A 25930-nucleotide genomic window follows, 5' to 3' on the forward strand; every position below is an offset into this window, starting at 1 on the left:
GTTCGTTGATTTGTGGTGGAGTAATGCTCTGTCAACCTAAAACAATTTACTGCAACTGGGGAAGTGTTGCATTAGTGTTGTGCCGACAACTCTAGTTTTATATAATTTTATATATTTTGTCATGTAGTATTTCTCTACAACTAAAAACTGAAAAAAGATTCGAAAATATTAAAAAATCTACATTGGTATCAAATTTCAACCGACAAATGCAATGATTTGTCCTAGAAGGTTGTATGACTAGACACTACACTCCCAGATTTCACTTACTGCACACTATCTACACATGTGAATGTTTGGTTTCCGTTCTTTACTTTTGCTCTCTACACAACTTTGTCTGCAAGATATGTAAACATGCTCGTAAAAATCGTAGATATAGACAATATCCTATGTCAGAGTAAGGAATATATTTTACTAGAGTTTGAAAAAGACTATAAATTTATAAGTCATAATGGTAGTGTATATCGTTAGCATGCAAAAGTAACACCGCTTCTGACTATATGAACAAAAATGCATAATATTCGAAAGTGTCACAAAAAATGTATGTATGGAAAAGTTATTGCGTCCAAAGCATACATACACGTACTATTACCATGTTGTACAACAGGTTAAGGAGTTTGTACTTCAAATTAAATGTAATTAAGGGTAAGGTATACCGCGTTATCAATAAAAGGAGAAGAAACAATTGGCATAACAATGGCCACAACGGTACTTATCGAGACATATATGTCTAACCAACCACAATTACTACATGTTACGACTGAAAAGGGCTGAAAAGCAATAACAGAATATAACTTTGTCTTTGGATACAATATTAATAAAAAAAAAAGCCTTATTAACTCACCCTTTCAGTTTGGCAATTAGCTTATCATGACAGAAAAGAGCATATAACGACAAACTAAAATATCCTCTGATGACGCTTTTCAGTTATGTTATCCTCTGATGACGCCTTTCAGTGATGTTACAGCAAAGTTGAATGCATACTCATTTCTAACGGCGATAAACCAACAAAAATTACAGAAAGTGTCATGACAAGAGACATAGAGAACTTTATCATCATAGATTTCACACTTATCTTTGATCATCCATTAAAAAGAATGCCAAATACATGTAATCATCAAAAACATCATCTATACATGTATTACAAGACTAATATCACAGAGGATTGAACAAATATAAACTTTAGTAAATTTATTACGTGTACTCGTTAGAGTTTTGGTCCAATATAATAATGATACAAAAATGTTAGACTACTGCAACTACGATTTTGAAATGTGTTCGTATCTTTTACAATCAGCATAATAACAGTTATTATTCGAAGCACATTGTACCTTGGAGTACATGTATTTTATTGTCAAAGTAGACATTCATTTCAAGATATCTGACAAACAATCAACAAGACTGCCATATCAATAGCAAAAGTATTTTTATACTTATTAGCATTTCTGGTCTGAGGCTGTGTAGTATTTTGATTAAAAAGCAATCAAATGTGCAAGTTTATTTATCAAATTGTATGTACAATACATGTATGACGATTAATGACATTAAGTCATTATTACTTTGAGAAATAACAGAGAAGAAACTGACCAATTCATTGTCAGATTATATACATATTTCTCATATCTTGTATAAGCAAAACTATCGTAGGTAAAAACCTTATGTCAAATACCCCAAATTTCTCCATTTGAAATACCTTTCAGCGGGTAATTTTCGCGGGTGCCAAATTTCTCGATTTACTCAAATAACAGAGTTCTTAAATGTTAGCGGTCTTCATTTTTGCTTTTTAAGAATTATTTGAATAGAAATTATATAAAAAATATCTAGACTAAACTTTGCCTTGTTTTATTTTCGCCATCCTTAACCATGCAAATACAGCAAAAATTAGAGCCTCGCAAAAGTGTCCCGCATACTGCAATCGTATTTTTTTTTTTGAGCAACCAAAATGTGTTGACTGTATATTTATTGGTCACTGACAGTTTATAACACTTATAGGGTTGCGCCTACTTTCCTATCCTTGCATAAACTACCTGCTAATAACTCATAGCGTCATCGATATACAAGTATTTCTATTTTTCGCTAATTATTCTAGAATTGATTTGTTATTTTCTATAGAGTGATAAGCTCATTGACATGTCTCAGTTGAAATTTAAAGATAAATAGAGTTACTCTCTAGTTATTTCAATGCTAATTCTACACTCACACAATCTTTGATGGCTAGGTGATTACGATATGTAGTTGACATCATTGAGGGTCACGTGGTTTATGTGATTACGATATCATTCAATCTCAATCAATTTAATCAATATGTGATTTCTTTTTTATTTTACACCACTTCGCTAAATGGCTAGACTGATTCGTAAAGGTATTAAACTTTTGCTCTCCAAGTCGTGATTTTGCTCTTTCTACTACCTCGTTGGATTCATAAATATCTTTGTCAGAATAATCATGCACAAAAACATTCTGATCAGCAAGTTCAAAGGTGAATTTTTCCTCGACCACCGTTCTTGTTCCAGTGATCCCTGGGTAGTTATAATGAATAATATCACAAGACACCGTTTCGGGGTACCCAACTTGAACTACGACTGCATCATGTGGCAACCAGCAGTACGAAAAATTGATGACGTCACCAGGTGAAATGTCCTCTACTTTCTTTATTTGTCTACACGGCAAATCCGATATTTTTTTATGACCAGTCTGAAAAAGAATAGAATGAATATTTTTTGAATCGGTCCTCAAGCTTTTTCTAATGTACAGTAAAGGAAATGTACTACATATATCATTATATTCAATATTGTTAAAGCATGCATTTTAAAGTACCAATCAATATTTCATTCAGACTCTGATAATGATAGAGGTGGTATAGTGTGCAGCATAATCCACCGTACAAATGATGCTTTAAAGGTCTACATATACAAAGTAACTACATGTATATATCGTCCTTTTTACATTTTGACGAAAACCATTCATTCATCTAAACAAAAATCAACCAAATTATGATTCACTGTGGTGTGTGGAAGAACCGGGAATTTTCTGTATCAGATATAGAAAACTCAATATTTGTTTAAAACTCTTGCAAAGGTCGTACAAGTCATATAATGTTTATGCCAAAAGTGCAATAACTGAATGATAAACCGGTATTGTGGTTTGTAACTGATACTGAATTAGAAAAAATGTAAATTTAATTTCATGGTTTTTTTACACGCATCTATCACCTCTTGAAAGACATTTCAAATGCCTACTTTAAAGAATGTTCGTATAGAAATCAGGCAGATTCTATGACATTGGCTGTTCAGAGTATTATTTACCAGTTGATTACGTTATGGATACATTCGCCTAATCATTATAAAAACATACTATGCATTATTTCCTTTGCTAACCGGTTATATTGTGTTAATTATCGGTTCTCGGACATACTATGGCTTTTCGAACCAGTCCATCATAAATTTCATAATTTTGAATTCAGGAATTTTGATAAGCGCTTCCTGCAATTGGCTCATTTAAAAAAAACCAAGAGGCTCCCACGAGCCTGAATTGCTCATCTGGTTAAAGTTTGTCTTTCAAGGGTAATAATTTTAACAAGGAGTTTTTCAACAATTTTGACTCAAGAAGACTTTGGTAGGACTTATCAGAAGGATCATTTCAGCAATTGAAAGTTTCTTTCTATCTATTATAGGTTTTAAGATATTGGCTGAGAACTGTAAAAAATAATCTTTCAAGGGCAATAACTCTTACAAGGAGTCGCCTGACAACTTTGATCCCTGAAGACCATTGAAGACCTTATAATAAGAATCATTTCAGCAATTGAAAGAGTTTGGCTAAACCTAACAGTTTTGGAGATATATGTGAAAAACTATTGTCTGACCCCTATGTTCTATTTTTAATATCACGGCCATGTTTTTCGACGAATCAAAATTCCCACATCAGTTCTATGCAGGATACCCAAAGAAACACTCATACCAAATTTGGTTTCAATTTCAAGTAGTGTCAGAGGAGAAGATCTTTGAAAGAAAAAACATTAAAAATAGCAAAAATCGTTGAAAAAGGGCAATAACTCCAATATGGCTTAACGGATTAAAACCTAAACTTGAATGAACAGAGATAGATCTCATCATGCTGAACACTTTTGCCCTATGTGAGAATTTAGCTAAACCTTACAGTTTTGGAGATATATGTAAAACACTACTGTCTGACCCCATGCTCTATTTTTAGTAACAACGGCCATGTTTTTGACGAGTAAAAAATCCCCATGTTAGTTCTATGCAGGATACCCCAAGGACCATTTATACCAAGTGTGGTTCTAATCAGTCCAGTAGTTTCAGAGGAGAAAAGTTATGTACAATTGTTAACGACGGCCATGGACGAAGACGACAGGCAACGACGGTCCCCAAGTGATGACAATAGCTCACATGGCCTTTGGCAAGGTGAGCAAAAAACATGTTTCAGTGGCGGGTGCAGGCACCCCTCCCTTTTGTTTAAGTAGCAGTCCTCCTAAGAATCATGCAATTTTCACTGTAAGTGATTTATTGAAGTCAGATATTTTATCCGAATTGACTTCAAATAAGTTGGATATATTGGAAAAACAATAAATAAAATGAGAAAATGAAAAATATTTTCACCGTTACCATAGCAACGACCACTCCTTAACAACCACCAATTTAGGGCCTAATTATCACAAACAAATCACAATTTGAATGTAATTTTATATATCTAATGGTGGAAATTTGACAAACTATATTATTATATTAATGAAGTGTTTTGTAAGGAAAACAATTTAAAATAAAGTACAAAGCAACCTGATTGGTTTAAATCTGGTTACCATAGCAACTAAAATTCTCACTATATGACATTTTGAAATATACGAAAATATGCTATGTTCAAACCCATTTTGCCAGCACTAGAAAGAAGATTTGAGCCAAATGTATGCATGGATGTGTAGCAAGACCTCTCCACTGAAACATATCGAAAATAAAAATTTGTAATCTATCTTTGTTTTTTGTTTTTTTTTGTTTTTTTTTTGCTCATCTGGACCCGACATCACTACCCATAAAGTCTTTTCTTCTTCTTAATGCTTTCATTACTAACATTGTTCAGACCATAACTTTTTTGTCTTTTGACCTAGAATTCTAATATTTGATATCTTGGTATATCCTCTCTGGGCAGAGTGTCGCGTACAAGAGTATGTGACCTTCGACCTTGACATTTAACTTCAAGGTCAAGTCACCTACAAATTTTGATATAATACGATACACAATTTTGTATGTGCCAATACATTTTGGTCTTTTTACTTTGATATCTGATCTTTGGATTTAAGTATATCACACCAAGGCAGAGAGTAATGTTTTTTGTTGAAGACCTCTGACCCCAAAGTCAAATAATAAACATTTTGGCAAAATACCATACAAAACTTTGTCTCAGTCAATAATGTTTTTTGTTCTTTTAGTCAGATTTCTGATATTTTGTATGTAAGTAAATCACATTAAGGTAGTGTGTAATGCTCTAGATAGGATGATTTTTTTTATCTTGACCTATGATTCCAAGAACAAAATTTTGGCCAAATACCATACAAAATTTTGTCTGGGTCATAACTGTTTTGTCTTTTTTACTTAGATATGACATTAGTTATGTGGCTATTTCACGCAAAGGCGGAGCGTCTTGTACCAAGGTGTGTGACTTTTGAACTTGACCATTGACCTTATGGTCAAATGACATACAAAATTTTGGCTTAAGTTAATGACTCATTTATGCAATATTTCACCTCGTAGTGTGTCATAAATGTAAAGAATCACCTTTAATGCCCTTTATCACCTGATTGTGCTTAAACCTACGTAGCAGGGTTAATAATTTATACATCATTCTGTTATTGGCAATGTATTCTCTACATTTTAAAGGAGAGAAACTCTGATGAGCTTCAGTAATTATATCCCACGCAATGAAGTTTCGCGGGGTATATGTTTTTGACCCATCAGTCCATCTTCAGTTCGCAGGACTTTTTTTGAAGCAGTTGCAGATATTGACATGAATTTTTGGTTTAAGTTTAAAGTCAAGTTTACGTTTCGCTCCACTCCGATGATTGTTACTTTAAATTAATTACAACTTAAAGAAATTAAAGTCTGGAGTTTGAAACTACCATTATGGGTACCAGAATTAATGCCTGAAAAATCATTTTCAAAAATATTGTTGACACAATCTTTTGTAATGCCAAAAAAAAAAAAATCAAAAATTTTTTTTTTAATCTTATTTTGTTGCAATCTTCTCTAATGCCTGAAAAAATCAATTATTTTGTTGCAGTATTTTCTAATCCCTGATTTAACACTCTAATTCCTTTTTTTATCTAGGTCCTTCCACATGTATTTCTCTTACGAACAAATTTACTTGAGTATCCAACATGGGGATGTGTGGGGTGTTGTGTTTTGGTGTGTAGCATTTCAGAAACTATGAATAAACCAAACATAGGAAAGATTAATCAAGGGAACCAGGATTCTAGGAGAAATCTACAATTACATATTTCATCACGTAGTGGCACATTAGAATCAATCGCAATATAGAAAATATGAACTATACAAGATAGTATACAAAGTTACATGATCCCTCTACTTATTTATTGCCCATACATCAGGTCAGAAGTAAACTTTAATAATAGTCAATGAAATGTAAAATATAGGTTGCAGATAGTTAACTAAACCAAAATATATTAACAGAGTTGCTAAAGCGGAAACTGTATGTCACAATTACAAAATTCTTTAACGGCATGTGAAATGTATGCAAAGAGAAATAAATGATCACACTAAAAGTGATTTTTGAATGCTATTAAAATTTATTTCAATATAATTAGAATACAAGTATTACCCTAAGGTCTTATATATACGAAAAGACAAGACAATATCGATTTTTCTATTGCTTATTTTCCACTCCTAGACTGTGATATTCCCAAAGCACCCTCCTACGATATCAACATTTACAACTGGTCGTATTTGTAATAAAGTGTCAGATTTTATTTAACACAACGGATTCCTCACAGAAAAGCTTTAGCACCAAGGGGTACCGATTTCAAAAACATCTATAAACGTTTAGAAGTGTTTTCACCGTTACAAAATTTCATGATTTAGTACTTCTGGTATCATACATGTACCTCAATCAATATAAAAGGCAGGATTATATAACTGAAGTTATATACATTATGCATTAAGGATTGCGAATCAGCATCCAAACGCAGGGTAGTATCTGCAACCTATATTTCACATTTCCTTGACTGTATTAAAGTTTACTTCTGATCTCATGTATGGGCAATAAGTAGAAACTTGTTCTACATTTTTTTAATTACGCAATTGATTCGTAAATGCCACAACAAGATGAAATGTCTAAGTATAGATTACCCATGTTTGGTTCGCTCTAGACAGCTATAAGTAATAGATATAGGGTAACAGGCAAGTAAACTAACATTTCGTTTTTTTTAGCTCACCTGGCCAAAAGCCAAGCAAGCTTATGTCATCACTTGGCGTCCGTCAGCGTCGACGCTTTTTCGAAATTCTTCTCCTCTAGAGAAATGTCCACAAAATGACCGTTGGTATCCGTGAAAAAACATAGCCACCGTTACTAAAAATAGAACATAGTGGTCTAAAGGCATTTTGTTGCAAATAACTCAAAAACCGTTGCTTTAGCGGTATTCTGGCTAGGGATAATATTGTTCAGCAACAAGAGAAAGACATATGCAGGAATTCTGAATTCGGTTTTGACAACCGATGTAGGAGTTATGACCCCTAAAACAGCTTTTTTGGCATTCTTTGTATGTACAACTTTGAAAATATTCTTCTAAAAACTATTGTGGTGAATTCAATTGAAGTTTGCATAAATAATTCGTAGGGTATTCCACTCAAAACGACTGTTGAGATTTTTGATCTATGATAAAAACATAACCTCTGTTTTGCAAAAAAAAGGTTGTTGCCCTTAGCAAAATTCTTGCAGAGTAATATCGTTCAGCCTCATAAAGGTGTGGGAATTTTCAAAACAATTTATCATTTGATTCAGGAGGCACAGCTACTGAAACAGTTTTTGCCAGATTTTGCATGAGCAACTTCGTTCACTCGTATAAGGCTGACTTTATAGCTGATCTGATCCAAAAGAAAGAATATCGTTTAGCTAGATCCTTTAATCTCAGTTTCCGCTGTATAGATGACGTATTATCTTTAAACAATCCTAATTTTGGGGATTTGATTCATCGCATCTACCCAAAAGAACTTGAGATAAAGAATACTACAGACATTGTAAAGTCAGCCTCATATCTTGACCTACACTCGATGGTTAAGGAAAAGAATTGACCAAACTTTACGACAAACGGGATGACTTTTCATTAAAAATTGTCAAATTCCTTTCATCTGTGGCAACATCCGTTCAGCACCTGCGTATGGAGTGTTCATATCACAACTCATACGTTATGCCACAACTTGTCGAGACTACGCAGACTTTTTGTATCGCGCTAGAATTCTAACAAGTAGGCTTCTAGAGCAGGGTTATGTTGCTACAAGATTGAAGTCATCAATACAAAAGTTTTATGGTCGTCATCATGAACTCGTGGATCGTTACGATGTATCAATCAGCGCCATGAAAACTGATTTGTTCAACGTATCATAGTTTTTCCTTTCCTCTTTCGTCTACCCGGATTTGACTTTTTATGAGCATTTCGGCGGATGATTCTAGAAAAGTGGAGGACGCTTACCCTACCGTTGACCCTGGTCCATGCTCCCGATTTTTAGTGGAGTCCGAGTTGCTCATTTGCTTTTGTTTCTGTGTATGAATGATTTTAGTTACTCTATGTTCTTTGTTGTGAATGTCTTTTTTCCATGTCTGGTCTTTGTCCCTGGATTACATTATTTTGATTACCGCTATAACTTTGGTTCCCTTAATTACTCCTTCGTTAATCTTCTTCTCTAAACCCATTGTACATAATTCAATGAAAGTTGGCGTATTTGTTCCTTAGGGTATCCCACACAACATGACAGTTTAAAAATATTTGTCATTTTCATGTGTAAAAATAACAAAAAAGGCAAATAATGTCCTAACACCCTGAGCAACACGGGCTGTCACCCCAACTTTTCATGGTGTCTGGATCAGTTCCTGTTTTAGTCCAATCAAACCCACACGTGTCCCCTATCTGAGGACATGTTTTATCATTTTTTATCCGATTTTATGATTCAGACATGTCAATTGTTTCTATTGAATTTTGAACTGAGAAAATGTACAGTTACTAAAATTCAATGTATGTGTTTAAACATGTTAATGAATGCATTAAAAAAATGCACCTGTTTTTCTTCATAATAGAACAGTAAAAATTGTCCTCGATCAGTAATAATAACTCATAAAGGCACATAATTCCATTAATCAGGAGTGCTGAATTTCCTTGTTCGTTCGACTCTGTTGGATACATACATATACAACATCTGTTTCTCATTGCATATATAACCCAAAATAACTATGCTGTCCTTATAGACTCGACTGCGTCTTTTTCCAAAGTGAGTTGTTCAATCGCAGTTTGACCGACTTCCACAGTGTATACCCCAATGAGTATTCGATCCATAACATTTGTAGCGCACGTAGTACTCCTTTAACAGTTTCTTTCGTTTATCTATGGACATTAATCTAAATCCATGTCATTCATTCAACGAGTGTTTGTGTAGTGCATAATGCAATATTCGGCTGGATCTATTTTTTGTTGTTGTCCGATTTCTGATCAGTATTTGTTTAATTCACACCTATCCTGGCGTTAGACTTGAACTAGTGTTTAGACATGTTAGATGCTGGTTTCTAATTAATCCTATGTTCGTGTCTGATGAACAAGCTAGGATCGTTCTTTAGGTCAATCATTTCGGGGATGAACTCAAAGAATTCCGAGAACGGCGAGATAGAGGCGTGGTGTTTGGCCTTATATCTTGCAACTCGTGTTACCCATTTTTCCTGTAGCTCGTATGTGAGTTTCGAGACGATAGGCCTGATTAATGACGAGAAGTCAAAATGTCCCAAAAGAGTCCAATATTCAGGAGTTTCTTTGATTTCCGATATGATATTGCATAAGTTTTATAGTCGTTTATGGTCATTATTGCAAAGTAATGGGAAAAATTCCACTTTCAACACCATATCGTTTATCCAGGCATTCCCAAAAGATTTGAAAAGCCCGCGCTGGGTTGTTTGCATTTGAAGCTTGATAGTGATTGCGTGTCGTCAGGACTCGGTGCCAGGTCATTTCATGAGATCCAATTCTCCACGTCTGACATGTTCAGCTCATTCATAACGTAGTTGAATGTCGCCTTCCGAAAATTATAGAATTATGTTGTTTGTTGTTTGTTGGGGTTTAACGTCCGAGCAGCAATATTTCAGCTACATTCAGACGATGAACATGAAATTGATGATAAAATGAACATGAAATGATGATGAAATGAAAGAGGGATGGGAGACAAGGACAATGGGGTCGACAAATTTTGATTGCCACTGGAAATTGGGAGAGATGGGTCGGGTCGGGCAATTTAGCCTCCTGTGGCGGAGCCCTATGGTTCCTACTCCGGGAGAATACCACAGTAGGGTTCTTTGACGTGCGAGGAACGTGGCATATTTCCCAACACGGTGCACCACTATGGTTTGCGGTCAGGTTTTCCGTATTATAGCCTAACAACCCCAGCATGTAACACGCCAGGGGTACCCCATTCCACCACCTGGGGCACACATCCCAGTTGCTCTGTGGGCAGAGCGCCCTAGCCACCGGCTAGGGTTCTGAGCACTATTTAGTCGCCTTTTACGACAAGCTTAGCGCTGCTGCCGGCCTATTCTTTTAACACCCGGACCTGCACGGGGGCTATAGAATTCTGCTCGATCATTTAATTTTTAGACGTGAGAACAATAAATAAATTCGAAGCAGAAAGTTTTCTATCTAAGACGTTGTATTCCCGTCGTTTGAATTGGCGTGATTTCTCATCGCTTGTGGCATAGGCTGTCGAGGGTACGAATTTTGGAGCATCACTGTTCAGCTGGTGCGAAATGCTAAGGGCATTCAAAATGTCGTTTCTACGCTGTAACGGCCGGATCCATACAGTGCCATAAGACTTTGTTAAATTGCAACTGACGCCATTCCTGGTGATACATAGCTCAATGGTGAGATGTGTGTCGTCTTAGTTGGAATGTACGAGTTGACTGTCGTGACAGGTACTGTAAATATTTTATTTATCGAGGTGCACTACTTTTCCGTAATATTGCGTTGGACAGAAAACCGCGAAAAATCGTAATTACAAAATTGGTGAATATTATCATTTTTTTAAATTGCAAAAATTCTAGCTTACGGGCTGCCACCAAGCCTTGCAACGTGATGCTTGTTGAGTTTCTATTTCCTGAATCTCCACTGTCTGATTCCTACTGAGCGAATGCTATTGTTGTTTTTGCAGTCTCGGTAGCGGCTCGTTTTGTTTCGTTGTATTCGTTGTGTCTTTAGAAGAAACATTTTTTGAGGCGCCAACTGCGATGAGAGTTTCTGTATTGGCCAACAAGTCTGTCTCTCTCAGGGATTCCATGTTCTCTTGAACTAATTCCAAAGAATTTTCAACCACAGAGTTTCAGCCGTCTGATAGCTCGATGATGGACACTTTGTTTTGTCTTTAGGAATTCTATTTTGTTTTCAGTTTGTCTGAAATACTTTTTGTGGGCACCGGAAATTCGCTCGTGAAGGGAAACGAAGGCCCAAGATTCTCTCGGAGTCTTTTCACATTCTGAAGGAATGCATTCACATTAATCCATAGGGGTAGGTATTTGTCCACTCGATGTTTTTTTTTGTGCTGTATATACGTTCATATATGTACCTTTTGACTCTATAATGTTAATTTTGACATATCGTTATGCTTGATCCTTGCGGTTCTGAGCTGTCTTCTTTGTAACTCATAACATTTTGAATGTACATATATGTTGTTGTGATTTCTATTTCTTTAAATACTCACGTCACACGTTTTTTATTTTGTTTTTTTAGTGAGGTATTTCTTTGACGTAGGCATGGTGTGAATATTATTAAGTGTGTCCTTGTATATTAAGCCACAAACCTTATCTGGTGTGTGGGCTTCAACCACGCGGTTTTGGAAATTTCAACGGTGCTTGCACCGTTTTTTTCAATCGTCAGAGGAGTGAAGGTGCAGGGAATGATAGAGTAATCAAGGGAACCAAGATGCAAGCGGGAATCAAAGCATGTAATCCAGGGACAAAGACCAGACATGGAAAACAGACACACACAACAAAGAACATAAAATAACCAAAATAATACATAAAAAGTAATAAAAGTAAATGGACAACGCCTACTCCCCTAAAAGCTGGGACCATGGACAAAGTGCACCGGTTGGGAAAACGTACTTTTTTTCTAGAAACACCCACCGAGTTGCTCATAAAAATGTCAAGTCCAGGTAAACGGAAGAGGAAAGGAAAACTGTGACACGTTGAACAAATCAATTTTCATGGTACAAATGGATGTTTCACATCGAACCACGAGTTCATGATACACTTTGTGTACGTTGCAGTTAAGATATATATAGGTTAGAAACGCTACATCACATAATATTAAGTTCAGACCAAAAAATGATCGATAATCTCACAAATGGAATTGATTATAATACATTTAAGACAGAATATTAAAATATATGACAAGACGTATTTATTCCAGCATATTAGGGAAACTTTCAACTCATTGTGGTATCAGGAAGAATTTGGATATTTCTGTATCAAAAATTAATGACTCATTTTTTGAACAAATAAACTAAATTCTGAACAGATCAAACACTTATTTCCCTTACTTTTTAAATTTCATAATACTTCCATTCATTTTTACCATTTTAAGAAATTCCAATCCAATATTTGTCGCATAAAATAGTTTGCAAATTCTAATGAATGATATTTTTTTGAAAACATAATTTAGCATGTGCGATCAACTGACTTTGTCTCCCATGGACACCCTATTAAAACGATTTTTTCATTGTAAGTAGAAACAGCAATGCACTCCAGCTAGTATTTGATGCTTTAATTCAGCGCAAAAAAATAACAAAACAAACGAAATTCATATTCTATTTCAAGATCGTTACTTTGTTGTGTTACTTTGCCGTGTTACATGTATTAAATCCATATTAAACCACATAACGAATTTTCGACAGCGTCGAAACTCTCTCTTGGTTCAATCTGCAGACAGCCTTTCAGTAAATGCAAGATTCAACTGATAAAAGAGTATGAAGCGAATAACAACACAGCGTCAAGTGTATTGATCCGATTGCCGCTTGAACTTTGATTTAAATACTATTTAAAATTGTCGTCGTAACTAGAGGAAATGGCATTAGCAATTGAAAAAATTAAAGTACATGCAGCAATGCCAAAAGTAAATATGAGGGAAGTCCATAGGCTGAACAATACCTTGAAAAAACAAAATCCAATAAATATATTGTAAATTCCGATATGCTGTACACGTGTTTCAAGGAGTAACCTCTCATCAATCTCATCAACAACATTAAAATCAAAAACGTAGGAAGATCATATGCATCAACAGGAAATTCAGATGGTCTATGCTAGATGTTTGAGTAAAAAGAGGGGCAGACATAGGCTCAGACCACCACCTACTAGTAACTAAACTACAACTAAAGCTGAAAAGACATAAGACAGAAACCACCACAAAAATATCACCTTTTAATACCACTAGTTTGAGACAGTTTTAGTATAGCAGTGAAGAACAAGTATCAGATTCTGTCAGAGCAGTTAGACAATGATCGGACGAAAGATAACTACTGGCACTTGGCAAAGAAAGCATTAGTGACATCATGCCAAGAAGTCCTCGGGCCTAGGAAATACCACCATAAAGACTGGATATCAACAGAATCAATAGAAAAGATCAAAGACAAAAAGAAGAAAATGGCAGCTGTAAACAATAGCAGAACAAGAACTGAAAAGGCAAATGCCCTAGTAGAATACTGCAAGGCAAACAAATTAAAGGTTGGATTAAACATCAAGAAGACCAAGCTCCAAACAAACATAACAAATGAAGACGCCGTCAGAACAAACGGAGAGACAATAGAAGATATAAAGTCCTTTACCTACCTTGGTAGCATAGTCGATGACAACGGTGGTACAGATGTGGATATAAAAGCAAGAATAGGCAAGGCAAGGGCAGCCTATATCCAACTGCGAAACATCTGGAACACAAAAGATATCGGGCAGAGGACAAAGAACAAGCTATTCAACAGCAATGTCAAGGCAGTTTTGTTGTATGGGGCAGAGTCATGGGGAATAACAGTTAGAACATTGGTGAATATACAGACTTTATTAACACCTGTCTAAGACGTATCTTTCTTACACACTGGCCAGAAACTATCAGCAACTCAGACCTTTGGGAGACGACAAATCACCTGCCTGCAGACCAAGAACTTATACAGAGACGCTAGAGATGGATAGGTCACATATTGTGGAAACCACCAACCAGTATAACATAGCAAGCCCTGACCTGGAATACTAAAGGAAAACGAAAAAGGGGTAGAACCAGAAACACCTGGAAAAGGGACTTAGATGCAGATATGAAAGAGATGGGGAAGAAATAAATAGGGTAGATAAAATTTGATATAATTCGCGGTCAGACAAGTCTGTTTACTGGGTTGGTAAATGCCCTCCGTATAAACCCAGTGGTTCTTAAATACAAAAAAAATACAGTTTTATGTATTGTATGTTTTAATATGCTGTACACGTGTTTCAATGAGTAACCTCTCCTCAGCAGCATTAAAATCAATTATGTAGCAAGATCATGATCAAAATGTTAGTTGTATACAAGAAGTACTCAAAGCCAAAACTATCGAAAGAGGTATCTAAATCCATCCGAGAGGTTCTACCATATGCAATGCAAGGAATGAAGCCTCAGTAATTTACGTATTTTTAAATTTGGAATACTGCCAAAAAGTATACAAAATTACGGACAGCATAGCGGAAGACATATCTAAACTGGGAAAGAATACAGGTACATGCAACGAAAAAAGTTGAGAAGTTCCAACAATATAATATTATCAAATTTGCATCCGATGAAAGCGGAAAAGTACTTGTGATAGATATGGTTCGTACCAGTTTGATATACGGAAGCTCCGTATCGATCATTTATGCTATTGTGACAACCGGAGACTTTTGTTGAGTGACTAATTACCATTGTCACAGTAGCAGTTGCATAAGCTAATGACCACTGCCCAGAAAACCAGTTTATAAGTTGCAATTTCTACTTGACAATGAAAAAATCTAAGTCAACGATTGTCATAGGGTTTAGCTTTGAGAATGTCGTCAAGATAAAAGGTCAAGAAAAAGCTTGTCTGCATGCAGTGCAAGAGCACCTTCCATGTATAGTAATCTCTTTGTTGTAGATTAGATGAAGATACGTAACTGCATTCAATAACTTTTGGATTAGATAGTCATCAAACAACATATTTTAACGAAAAAGCAAATTTGTCAATTAGCCTGTTGACGTATTTGTGCATCTCAACTAATATTTGTTAATTGCGCGTTCGTATATTTATTATCATGGACTCACCTTACATTCCCTAGCAAGATGGCTGGAACGGTTATGGATCGCACTAAAATCTTGTGAACCAATCTTATCTAGAGCTCGTTCGACAACTTCCTCAGCAGGCAGCACATTCTCGCCACTAAAATCATAGACATACACCGACGTTTTCTTCAAATTAAAATAAAGGTCTTCTTTCACTACAGTTCTAGTTCCAAACATCCCTGGGTAATTAAAGTGCACGACGGCTACCTTAACCATATCAGGGATTCCGGTTGCAGACGATGTTTTCCCAACAACGACGCCCTCGTGGTACAAACCGACATACGGGAAAGTAATGACGTCACCGATCTTAATCATATTGCTGCGTCTAGCAACTGGTTTCGGAATGTTTGAAGCTGGTTGAATGATAGGCATAATTGTATCAATCAGAAAAGAAGAAACACAAGGAATTGCTAACGCAATAGCTGTACTTATTCCAAAATACAACCAAGAAACGTGAAATGTAACTGACACGCCAATGCTTATCAAGCAAAAAATAAGAGATGACATCAATTTATTATGTTCTCGGTCAAAACATTTTAAACAAAGTATTCCCTGATCTTTCTTCCACCTCAAGCTCATAATTTGATCAACGATGGAAAGAAGACTTGCAATTACAGCCACATGAGAAAATCCTCTTATAATTGGTTTCATTTTGTCACAAAAACGAATTGCAAATTTCAAAACAACTTTCAAAATCCAAGCGATAACTGATTTGACATAGCCGGTAAATGACTGAATCTGATTTCCATATTTTATTCCTGTTGCTATTTCATTCGATTTGTCCTCACAGCTATTTGAAAGAATACTGTAAGCCTCTTCCTGTTTCCTCTTTTCAAACTTATCTGCCATTTTGTTTGCACGTTTTATAATTTCAGTACGAGGAAACGGTTGTGATAAATACCGTACAACGTCAATTTTCTCTGACTTAACATCACAACGTTTCGTCTCCCTTATAACAGTCTTTTCCCATGTTTCTGTTTTCTGGAAATGTACGAGAGTCAAGTCTCCGAAAGTAGGGTCAGATGGATTCGCTTCGACTCTAGTTACAATGGCATGGTGGTTATATAAATTGATACCAACAAAGCATCTATGAAACCTTATGTGATCACCAGCTTGAATTTGATTTATGTTGGATACCTTTTCATGCTTGACACAGTCCTCACAAGTAAACTCTAGCGTTTGAAGGAATTGTACAGTATCTTGAGCTTGGTTTCCTATGTCAATTACACTTGCAATTTCGGTTTCTTTAAGTGTTTCATCAATATCGATAGTATTGATAACATAACTTGTAATTCTATGGATTTCAGACGGAGATAGATGAATATCATTTTTTATTTCATCGTTGATCTGCAAGTGCCCTCGTTCATCTTCAAACAGTTTCTTGAATTCACCTTCATATTGATCAAAACTGGACATAAAATTTGATAAGGATTCATCCTCTTGTTCTTGTGGGAAATTGTTTCCACTGGAAATCACTTGTCGTAAGGATGCCATCTAAAAAGGTATGAAATAGATATGTTATGATACATGATGTACATGTATGTACCTGCCTTTAAAATATACATGTAGTAATATTGTAACGTAATGTTGTGTCCAATGTTTTGAATAGTTTGTACTTTCAAAATATCATTTGATACATCTACAAAAGACCGATCTTGTGTAATTGAAATCAGCGCATTTTTATCGACTGAATGAATTTAAACCTTTTCTCGAAGTTTGTGATGATTAAGGTCTCTTTACCTAGTTTTAATAGTTCATTTATCTATCAACCAAAAATTAAATAGTGTGTTTTTTTAAAGATGTTCATTTGCAAGGAAAAGTAAATATCATACTTAATAAAGTTAACATTTATGTTTCCCTTCCTGTCGGTACGTCATAAGTGTCTCTACATGCATGTCCGCATGTCTGTATTATGCCCTCTGCGTGTATACACGTGTGTACAAATTGCGTATGTGTTTATATGTCTTAAGCGTGCTACCATCACTATGGTATACAATGTACATATTACCAGAATGTAAAGGTGATTATATATGTCAAAGAGACAACAACCTGACCCGGATGAAAAATGTCAGGATTTTGGAATTTTAAGGGCGATTCAAGGAAAAAAAGAGGGATTCCAGGATATTATTTTCTAACTTTTGCATTAATTTTACAAACATTTTCCAACAACGGTTAGTGCCGACTCCCGGAACCCTCCCTTTGGGTCGGCCACTGTGTATTATTGTGCATGTAAATAAATGAATACACCGCCGTTATTCTTTCTAAAGACAGCTATTATACTGAATGAAAAAAACAGCAGTACAACTCTGCATTGGAATGTATATTTTAAATACTTTCAACTTAGCAAGTATTTTAGAAGCAATATGTTAATAAAGCTTTACCTTGAACACAGGAAACGTTTACAAATGAATGCGTCCAGTCATAAGGAAATAGCTAAAAATAATTTCCTACATTGAATACTCTTTTTAAGCATATCGTCCTATTAAATTTAAAATCCACATATACACTCTACTTTAAAGAACTATTGAACGTTGTATGGAACTTAATTATAATACTATAAAAATAAGTTTTAAACAACAATTGAATACGTAAATGTAATACGACAAAATCAAAACAAAACTAATAACTTGAATTAGATCATTCGCTTTATATAACTTAAGATTCAATTCTGTAGCTCACATTTTTAAGTCATTCTCGAAAAAAATGTATTGCATTATGCAACTATCATGTACATGCACATTGTATCTTTAAAAGACGAAATTACATAAAAAAATCTACTAAAAAGTATACATGTATCTCTAGACCTATATTTAAATTTCAAATGGTCAAATAATGCAAAAATGGCACTAGTACAACTAGAACTTTGTAATGCATGTTTTTGCCAAGTATATTTGATCAGGCATATGTTTCATGAAAATAAACAGATTGAGGTTGAACTGATATTTTGACATAAGATCAATATTAGTTCAGACTCAAAGTGCCCCTGTTAGGCCCCTAATTTAATAAATGGTTCCAGTCGCAACCCAAACTCAAAGTGCTGAGGCACTGAGTCATGGAAGACCTCAAATATATAAAAAATATACAAGTAACCCAAATTTTAGGCTAATTAAACCGATCAATCTGTAATTTTTGAACTAGTTGAAACTGTTCACTCGAACATTTTTACAATAAATTGCAACCTTTCTCTAGGAATTTAAACGAGGCTACAAAAGCTTAAAGATTTTACAACTAAAAACAACTTCGATAAATTAGTTATTAACTCTTCAATTTCCTCATAAATTTGAAGAAAGTAAGAGTTGAAAAGAGTAAAGATACTGAGATATGGTGAATACAAGAAATATAATGTCTTTATCACACATGCACTTTGAGTATAGATTAATCTTTTTTTTTTGTTTGACAACAAAAAAAAGTTACTGGTGAACCCTAACCCAATGAGTACCACTTTTTATGATGAATCAATATTACACTTCAAGTTGAGGAATTATACCTCTTTGCCTTCAAAAATGCAAGTGCATTGTTTTATTTTTTTTTAAGTTTGTTTCCCAAGTACATGTACACATGTATGTATAATGTTACAAAAGTAAGTAATTCTTTCACACACATGTATGTTAATTTAATTTTGAACAAACAACAAAGTATTATAACTAAGGCCATGAATACTGTCAAGCAGTTGACATTTTCCTCAACTTTTTTTAAGTTTAAAAAAAGATCTATGAAACAACAGATACCTACAGTATATTCAATTTTTCTTTAGTGCCTTGTCTTGTTACATGTTTGTACATTAATTATGTCTTAATGGGGAGCTTTTCAAATGCAGTTGTTTTGTATATCTAGAAAAATGCTAAAAGGCATACTAAATATTTGTCATGACATTGCGTCATTTTCTGGAATAAAATACAACCGTTTTCCCATTTCAGACGGTGTACATTTGTAATTAGGTTCTGAAAATATATGAAGTGCTAAGAAATTAGGCTTCATGTTTGTATAGTTTTTATTAAGAGATGTTGACATATAAATTTACAGCTGCCTCATACTACACATACATGTACATGTACCAGCACATGAGCATCATTGTGTTTCATGCTTGAATAGTGTCTGAGCACACAACCGTGGTCTTCACACTTTTGCTTTCTTCTCACAACATCTTCTTAGTGATAACTACTGAAAAGAAGAACCAGTGTATACATCAATGACAAAATTGTAACTGTGTCTGATAAATGCAATATGCTACAAAGACATAGCTGTACTTAAAATTCATACGAATATACATGTATTTCAACCACATGATATAGAAGTACAGAAACCCCCTTTTGTTCGGAAAATTTGTTACATGTGATGATGATGTACATATATTTCATGCAAAATAAGACAAAATAAGCAGTTCATTGCCTGGTACGGTTGGGTTGTAATAAATTGTAACCATCCCTGGTTTTACTGGTTTTTAAGCCACCCTGGTCAATTATCCCCAAGTGGTCAATACTGGTCAAATGAAATTTTGAAAACAATAGTTCTGTCATTATTCATATTTTTTTGTCTAAACCTTAAAACAGTAAATATATTAAAATTCCAACTATATTTCAATATTTTAACACATCTCTATGAGATATGATATGATAACCAAGAAGAATATACATGTACATCTATTTTAAAATAATGCAAATATATATTAAATAAAACATAACCTAATGATAATAAACTTATAAATTATTTCTAAATTCTTCTGGACACAGAAAATAGAAAGTTTGCTAAGGACATTGCTTTTGGACTCCTACCTTGCACGATTTTAGCTACTTGATGACTTTTAATGATGTTTGGAGTTTGGACCCCATTTCAAAATCTCTGAATCAATCCCTGAATGTTGATTAATAAATGGGCGAATAATATCACATTGTAAAGTAAAAAACAAATTTGATATTACTATATAACAAATATCATATTTTCAAGTATAAACCTTCAATTAATACTGTACTTCTGTCTTCATATGTCAGTAACCATAGTTACAGATTATTTGCACATGTCACGTGTATTTTTGTAGTTTTCAGTGCAACTTCCATGCAAAACGTAAACTGCACATTTTGCAAAGAAATATGACTACTGCTCCGCACTAGCAATGTTTACTGTAGACCAATCACCAGTTTTTAAAATTGTAAAAGTATATGCACAAATAATGTATACCTTCAACACTTATTTTGTATGACTGTCCCAGAAAAATCAACATTTATAAAAGGTCCACTATCATGACAATGTACTAAAAAAAGAACCATATTGATAATCAGTTACATACATTGTATGATATGGATTTAATACACAGAAATGTACATGGTATTACTATTTCTTTAAATTTCTTCTAAATTTGCTTCTACTACTCACTGCCTTACAAAACGGTTCACTATTACTTGTTTATTTGATCGAGCTTATACCATTTACAGTAGTTTGAGTTTCAGGTACACGTACAAAACTGCATTATGTACAAGTAATTAATTCATGCATTGACTGACAAATATGTATTGCATAATTTAAAGTCCAAGCCAGTGGCTCCAAAGGGGTGCCAACGTTTCATTCATCTTCGTAAATTAGTCCTTTTCATGTGTAACATTGACAAAAAAATGGTAAATAATGTCTTAGCACCCCCCTTTTTTCTCAGGACCCTCGGCTGACACCTTTGCTTTTCAAGATGTCTGGATCTGCCCCCACATGGCTTAACCAAACAACTAACTTTAAGTTTATTCAAATCACTGGTCAGCCACAATGAAAGAGAATTTGAGAATGGGCCAATTTCAAATACAATAAAAATGTTTAAAAAAAAAAAAGAAAATAAGGCAGGAATGGCATAAGCAGGTCCAAATGGGGACCCTTTATGCTCGAAAAGTTTGGTTGGCTATATAGAAATAATTTATTTCAAGATCCACCACTGAATGTGATGAAAATGCCAAGCCACATGGCATCCTTGATGTACATGCACATGTCCATGATGTACATGTATGTTTGTTTACTACTTGATTTACTTTTATACATGTAGTTAAAAACTGTTTTTTGTATTAGTGCACTATGACTGAATGGGTGCATTTTATATAAATTAAACACACATGAATTGTATACATGTACAAGTACAAAAATGTACTGTGGTTTAACCTGTTATGGTGCAACCTTTTTCAGGCATAATCACAAATTTGGATTTTTTTGGGGTTAAAAAACAAGGGCCTGATCTTGTGGATCTTAAATAATCAAGGTCAGGTCAAGAGGTCATTACTGACATATTCAAATCAGCTCAACGTTCCATATATGGTTTATTATTTTTTTATGCAAGTTCACCATTGCTTTCTACTGTGCACCCTATGAATTTCCGTGTATCCATTCAAAGTTAGATTTAAATTTTGACATTGATTTTCAACCTACAACAAAATGTACAGAACTGATTAAAGATCATTTTTATCTGGTTATAATTAAATGCATGACCAAGAATTTCACCTTTGCACCGGTATAGGTTAAACAAAAACAACAATGGCGGCGCCAATGATCCTTGTCATTCATCCATTCTTTCAGTAGGTCAGTATACACAATCATAATAATTTTTTGAGATCATTAAAAGAATATTCATGCTACGTGTATAGAAATAAAGAACGTCACTCAATTGTTGTTTTGAAATTTTTATCGGAGGCTTAGTATCTTGACCACCGGACTGGGGTTAATCCACTATACAATCTATAACTTGAGTACTCTTAACATGCATAAGAAATAATACAATGTATATCTTGAAAACTTAATATTTGTATCAAACACGTTTAAACCTACAAGACCTATCTTGCAACCGTAAACATAACCAATAAACTTAAAACTTAAAAAGTACACATTGGCTTTGCAAGTAAAACAAATCCGCTAGACACTCCCGACATCTTCAATAAGAGGGAGATATGAACAGAAACTACTCGAGTGAGTTTTTCATGTGCCTGCGAATGAGTCAATTCGAAAAATAGTCATGCTCGTCGAGTCAAAATTTAAATAGTTTAAAATAAGCGCATACTAATGGAAATATTTCAGTTCAACAAATGTTACAAAAAGCTTTAATACCATTATACTTCGATGTCGTACGAAAATCAAAACATCACATATGAAACTTGACATGGGAGTGTGGTTGATTGAATGATCGGCGTCGGAGCGATATACCTACGTTAACTATGCAAGGAAAAATTGGGGAGGATGAAGAGAATAGTCGCGGAATGATTTAATATGTTGGTGGTTCCACGTGCCAATATCTCACTTCCGGTATCCAAGATGTCGATGATCTCGCAGTCAAATTCAGACTATTGTCTTCCTTGACAAAAACCAATCCAAGCCTTCCTTTGGTGGGATGGCATTTAACGAGATAAATTCTTTTCAAGAATAGGTTATATCAAATATATTAATTAGGATAAGACGTAGTTTATTCTAATATGACGTCCTCGGTGGGCTTTGAAACCACAACTGTGGTGGTCAAATATTGACAGATATGGCGGACCTAAGGTTGAGGGTATCACCCCCCCCTTTTTTTGGACTTGGGATTTTGGTCATTTTTAGAGTGTACTTTAGACTTAAGCACACAAGTCCATAGACTTAACATTTCAAAACAGCCGTACTTTGTACTTCAAATTTCATGGAATTTGACTTTTTCTAAAAAGTAAAATTGTACTTGGGACTTCATCCATAACAAGGAGTGTACTTTGGACTTGAAGGAGGAGGGGTGTTACCCCGAAGGTTACCGTAATAGATTACGAAAATGTAAAAAAAAACTCCGTTATTGTCCTTTTAGAGTCGAAATAAATCATGGAAATTCCATTTTATCATTGTTTTACCACGGGCTGACGATTTATGCCGAAATTTTACCCCTCACTATAGAATATTTAATTTCGATTTTTGCCGGACATTAGTAAATGCTCGTTTCTGTCATCCAATTCTGTACATTGTAACGCTTCAAGAACAGTCCCCGAAATTCAATCCCAGTGTTCACTTTTGTGGTACAATTTTATGAAGATACATGTTAAACAATACTCAAATTACAGTCCACTTAATGTGTAGGGACGAATACGACCACCACCACCAAAACGACGTCGAGGACAGCGCCATCATTACCACTGAGTTAACGTATTTAGAAAGAACATGACTCGTAACTTTTAATTACAGTAAAAATGCGTTTAAGCGTTCATATGACCACCGGTTCAGAAATTTGGGGGTTTTCACTATCACATTATGTCGAATAATGTATCAAAAGATTCAACTTTTCTATTTGTGGTCCGATTTCGACAACTTTGTTGCATTAGATTCATTAAAGGCATCCCTCCCTGTGGTTGTCAAACTGATTTGTGACAAGTCTTACCGTTTGCGACTAATTAGGGATTGAAAGGGTAAAAAACGTCAATTTCAAGGGTTCGTAAATTGTTTATATTTCACAAAAATGTAAATTTTAGCTTTTATTTACTATTTTTGAGGAATACGGACCAAACGTGGGGTCCGCCTACATATATGATCTTTTTTTTATTTGTCGGCATTGAAAGAGAAGTTCTTAACGCATATGTGCCAAGGGCAATAAACTTTAAATTTGTAAAAAGATGTTTCGACAACCCATCATTCTCTGCACGCGTCAAATACAATGCAGCATCCTGATTTTCCTAAGATTTCAAACTCTTCGTCTTTTAAAACGTGTCAGCAGCAGATGTTCCACATTTGATGTTTATATACAAAACATTGCGTGCGTTTTTACGCAATAAAATAATAAAAAAAAAGGTTTAGGTGACGGAAATACGCCAAGGTTCTAGCGGAAATCAAAAGAATGTAATCTAGGGACAAAGACGAGACATGGAAAACAGCCAAACACATAAAAGAACATAAAGTAACCAAAATAATACATACAAAGTAACAAAAGTAATGGCAACTCGGACTCCACACAAATGTTCTCATTTCACAGAGGCGGTTACTTTGATTAGAAGTCATACGATTGTCTTGCTAGTTTATTCTGAATTTTCAAATAATATACAATATCATATTTCAATTTAGAATTGTATATCTATTCAACGGTGTTGGCCTTCTTACTAATATATTTTTATTCAAGAAATTTATAAATGTAACAGCATTAAATAAATCAATATATTTATATATAAACAAGTAATGCACAAGTATTACTAACGTTGTAAAATGCTATATTATTTAACACGATGCGATAACAGTAAAATTGACAATTGTTTTATTTAATTATGTTGCCAATGATTGAAAGTCTTTTAAGGTTGTTTAACTAAACCACAACAACATTGAATTAAGTGCATGTACATGAACATATGTATCTTAAAACCTAAAATAGCAGTATCTAGCAACAAAAATACAAAGATGACACTATTTAACAATGAAATTATATACGAACCTATCTATATCATATGTGGTTGATGCCGCTTCCGTCTGAAATCATATAAGAGTAATCAAGGGAACCAAGGTTATAGTGGTAATCAAAAGAATGTAATCCAGAGACAAAAACCAGACATGGAAAACAGATATACACAACAAAGAGCATAAAGTAACTAAAATCATACATACAAAGTAACAAAAGCAAATGGGCAAATCGGGCTCCACTAAAAACTGGGAGCATGGACCAGAAGCGTTTGTCAAAATATCTAGTGGCTGTTCAAATAAACCAGTAACGAGAAATGTGTTGACGACTGAACTAAACGACGAACAGACTGACGTCATGATCACTGTACACAAAGCGTTCTTTCAAGAAAATTTGAAAAAGTAAGATTTAAATTGAAAGTCAATCTGGTCCTGATATTAATTTTAACAAAACATAAGAGTAACAAAATCCTCGATTTCACATTGTAATCTATATTTGAGCATTGTTAATGTAGCGCTATACTATTAATATGATCAGCAACATCATTTATCACGCTATATTTATATGGACACGATTTATTTACAACGGTTTGACGAACAGTTTTGAATTAAAAAAAGTTTTAAACAACTAAAATAATGACTTGCATATTAACCAGCACGAAACAAATCCTTACGGTGACGTGTACTCAGGTCACAAACCGTTCAGATTTAGTTTCTTCATTCTTAAACTAGAAAAAGATAGTGTGAGCAAGGCGTCCACTTCCACCACAGATCATCGGGGGTCGCTTTTGTTAAAATTGGGACGAGAGCGCAGCTGGTGCTGGAAAAAACCACCCCCATTCATACATTTGTTCAGCAAGAAAATTCGTCCCATTCATATATATATTTTCAATGCAAACTACACACTCATTCATATATTCTACCACATCAATTTGAATTAAGAGAAGATAAAAGAAGACACTAGTTGAAGATTAGTTGGTGATATTAGGAAAGTTTGTCTAAGCA

General features: G+C 34.6%; 1 protein-coding gene across 2 annotated transcripts; it reads right to left on the reverse strand.

The window, feature by feature from the left end:
- Nucleotides 1-1173: 1173 nt before the first annotated feature.
- LOC148621401 (uncharacterized) lies at nt 1174-24545 on the reverse strand. Of its 2 annotated transcripts, XM_088575727.1 has the most exons (4): nt 20750-24545; nt 19618-19735; nt 15557-17068; nt 1174-2691 (listed from the first exon to the last, which is right to left on the reverse strand). In XM_088575727.1, the coding sequence occupies exons 2-4, from the start codon at nt 19654-19656 to the stop codon at nt 2293-2295; spliced, it is 1950 nt and encodes a 649-aa protein (XP_088431853.1). In that variant the 5' UTR covers nt 19657-19735; nt 20750-24545; the 3' UTR covers nt 1174-2292. The 2 variants fall into 2 exon arrangements, with proteins under 2 accessions (XP_088431853.1, XP_088431854.1); XM_088575728.1 differs by lacking the exons at nt 19618-19735; nt 20750-24545 and adding an exon at nt 17956-18068.
- Between the last annotated feature and the right edge of the window lie 1385 nt (nt 24546-25930).

The sequence above is a fragment of the Perna viridis genome, chromosome 3 (genome assembly GCF_037379345.1).
Source record: "Perna viridis isolate PV_CMFRI_1.1 ecotype Kerala chromosome 3, ASM3737934v1, whole genome shotgun sequence".
NCBI lineage: Eukaryota > Metazoa > Mollusca > Bivalvia > Mytilida > Mytilidae > Perna > Perna viridis.

Coding starts and splice junctions, on each gene's coding strand:
- LOC148621401 (XM_088575727.1), bottom strand. CDS start 19,656: ATGAAACACAATGATGCTCATGTGCTGGTACATGTACAT. Junction 17,069..19,617: donor ATGTGCTGGTACATGTACAT/GTATGTGTAGTA, acceptor ATACCTTTTTAG/ATGGCATCCTTACGACAAGT. Junction 2,692..15,556: donor ATCTTGCTAGGGAATGTAAG/GTGAGTCCATGA, acceptor ATTCTTTTTCAG/ACTGGTCATAAAAAAATATC.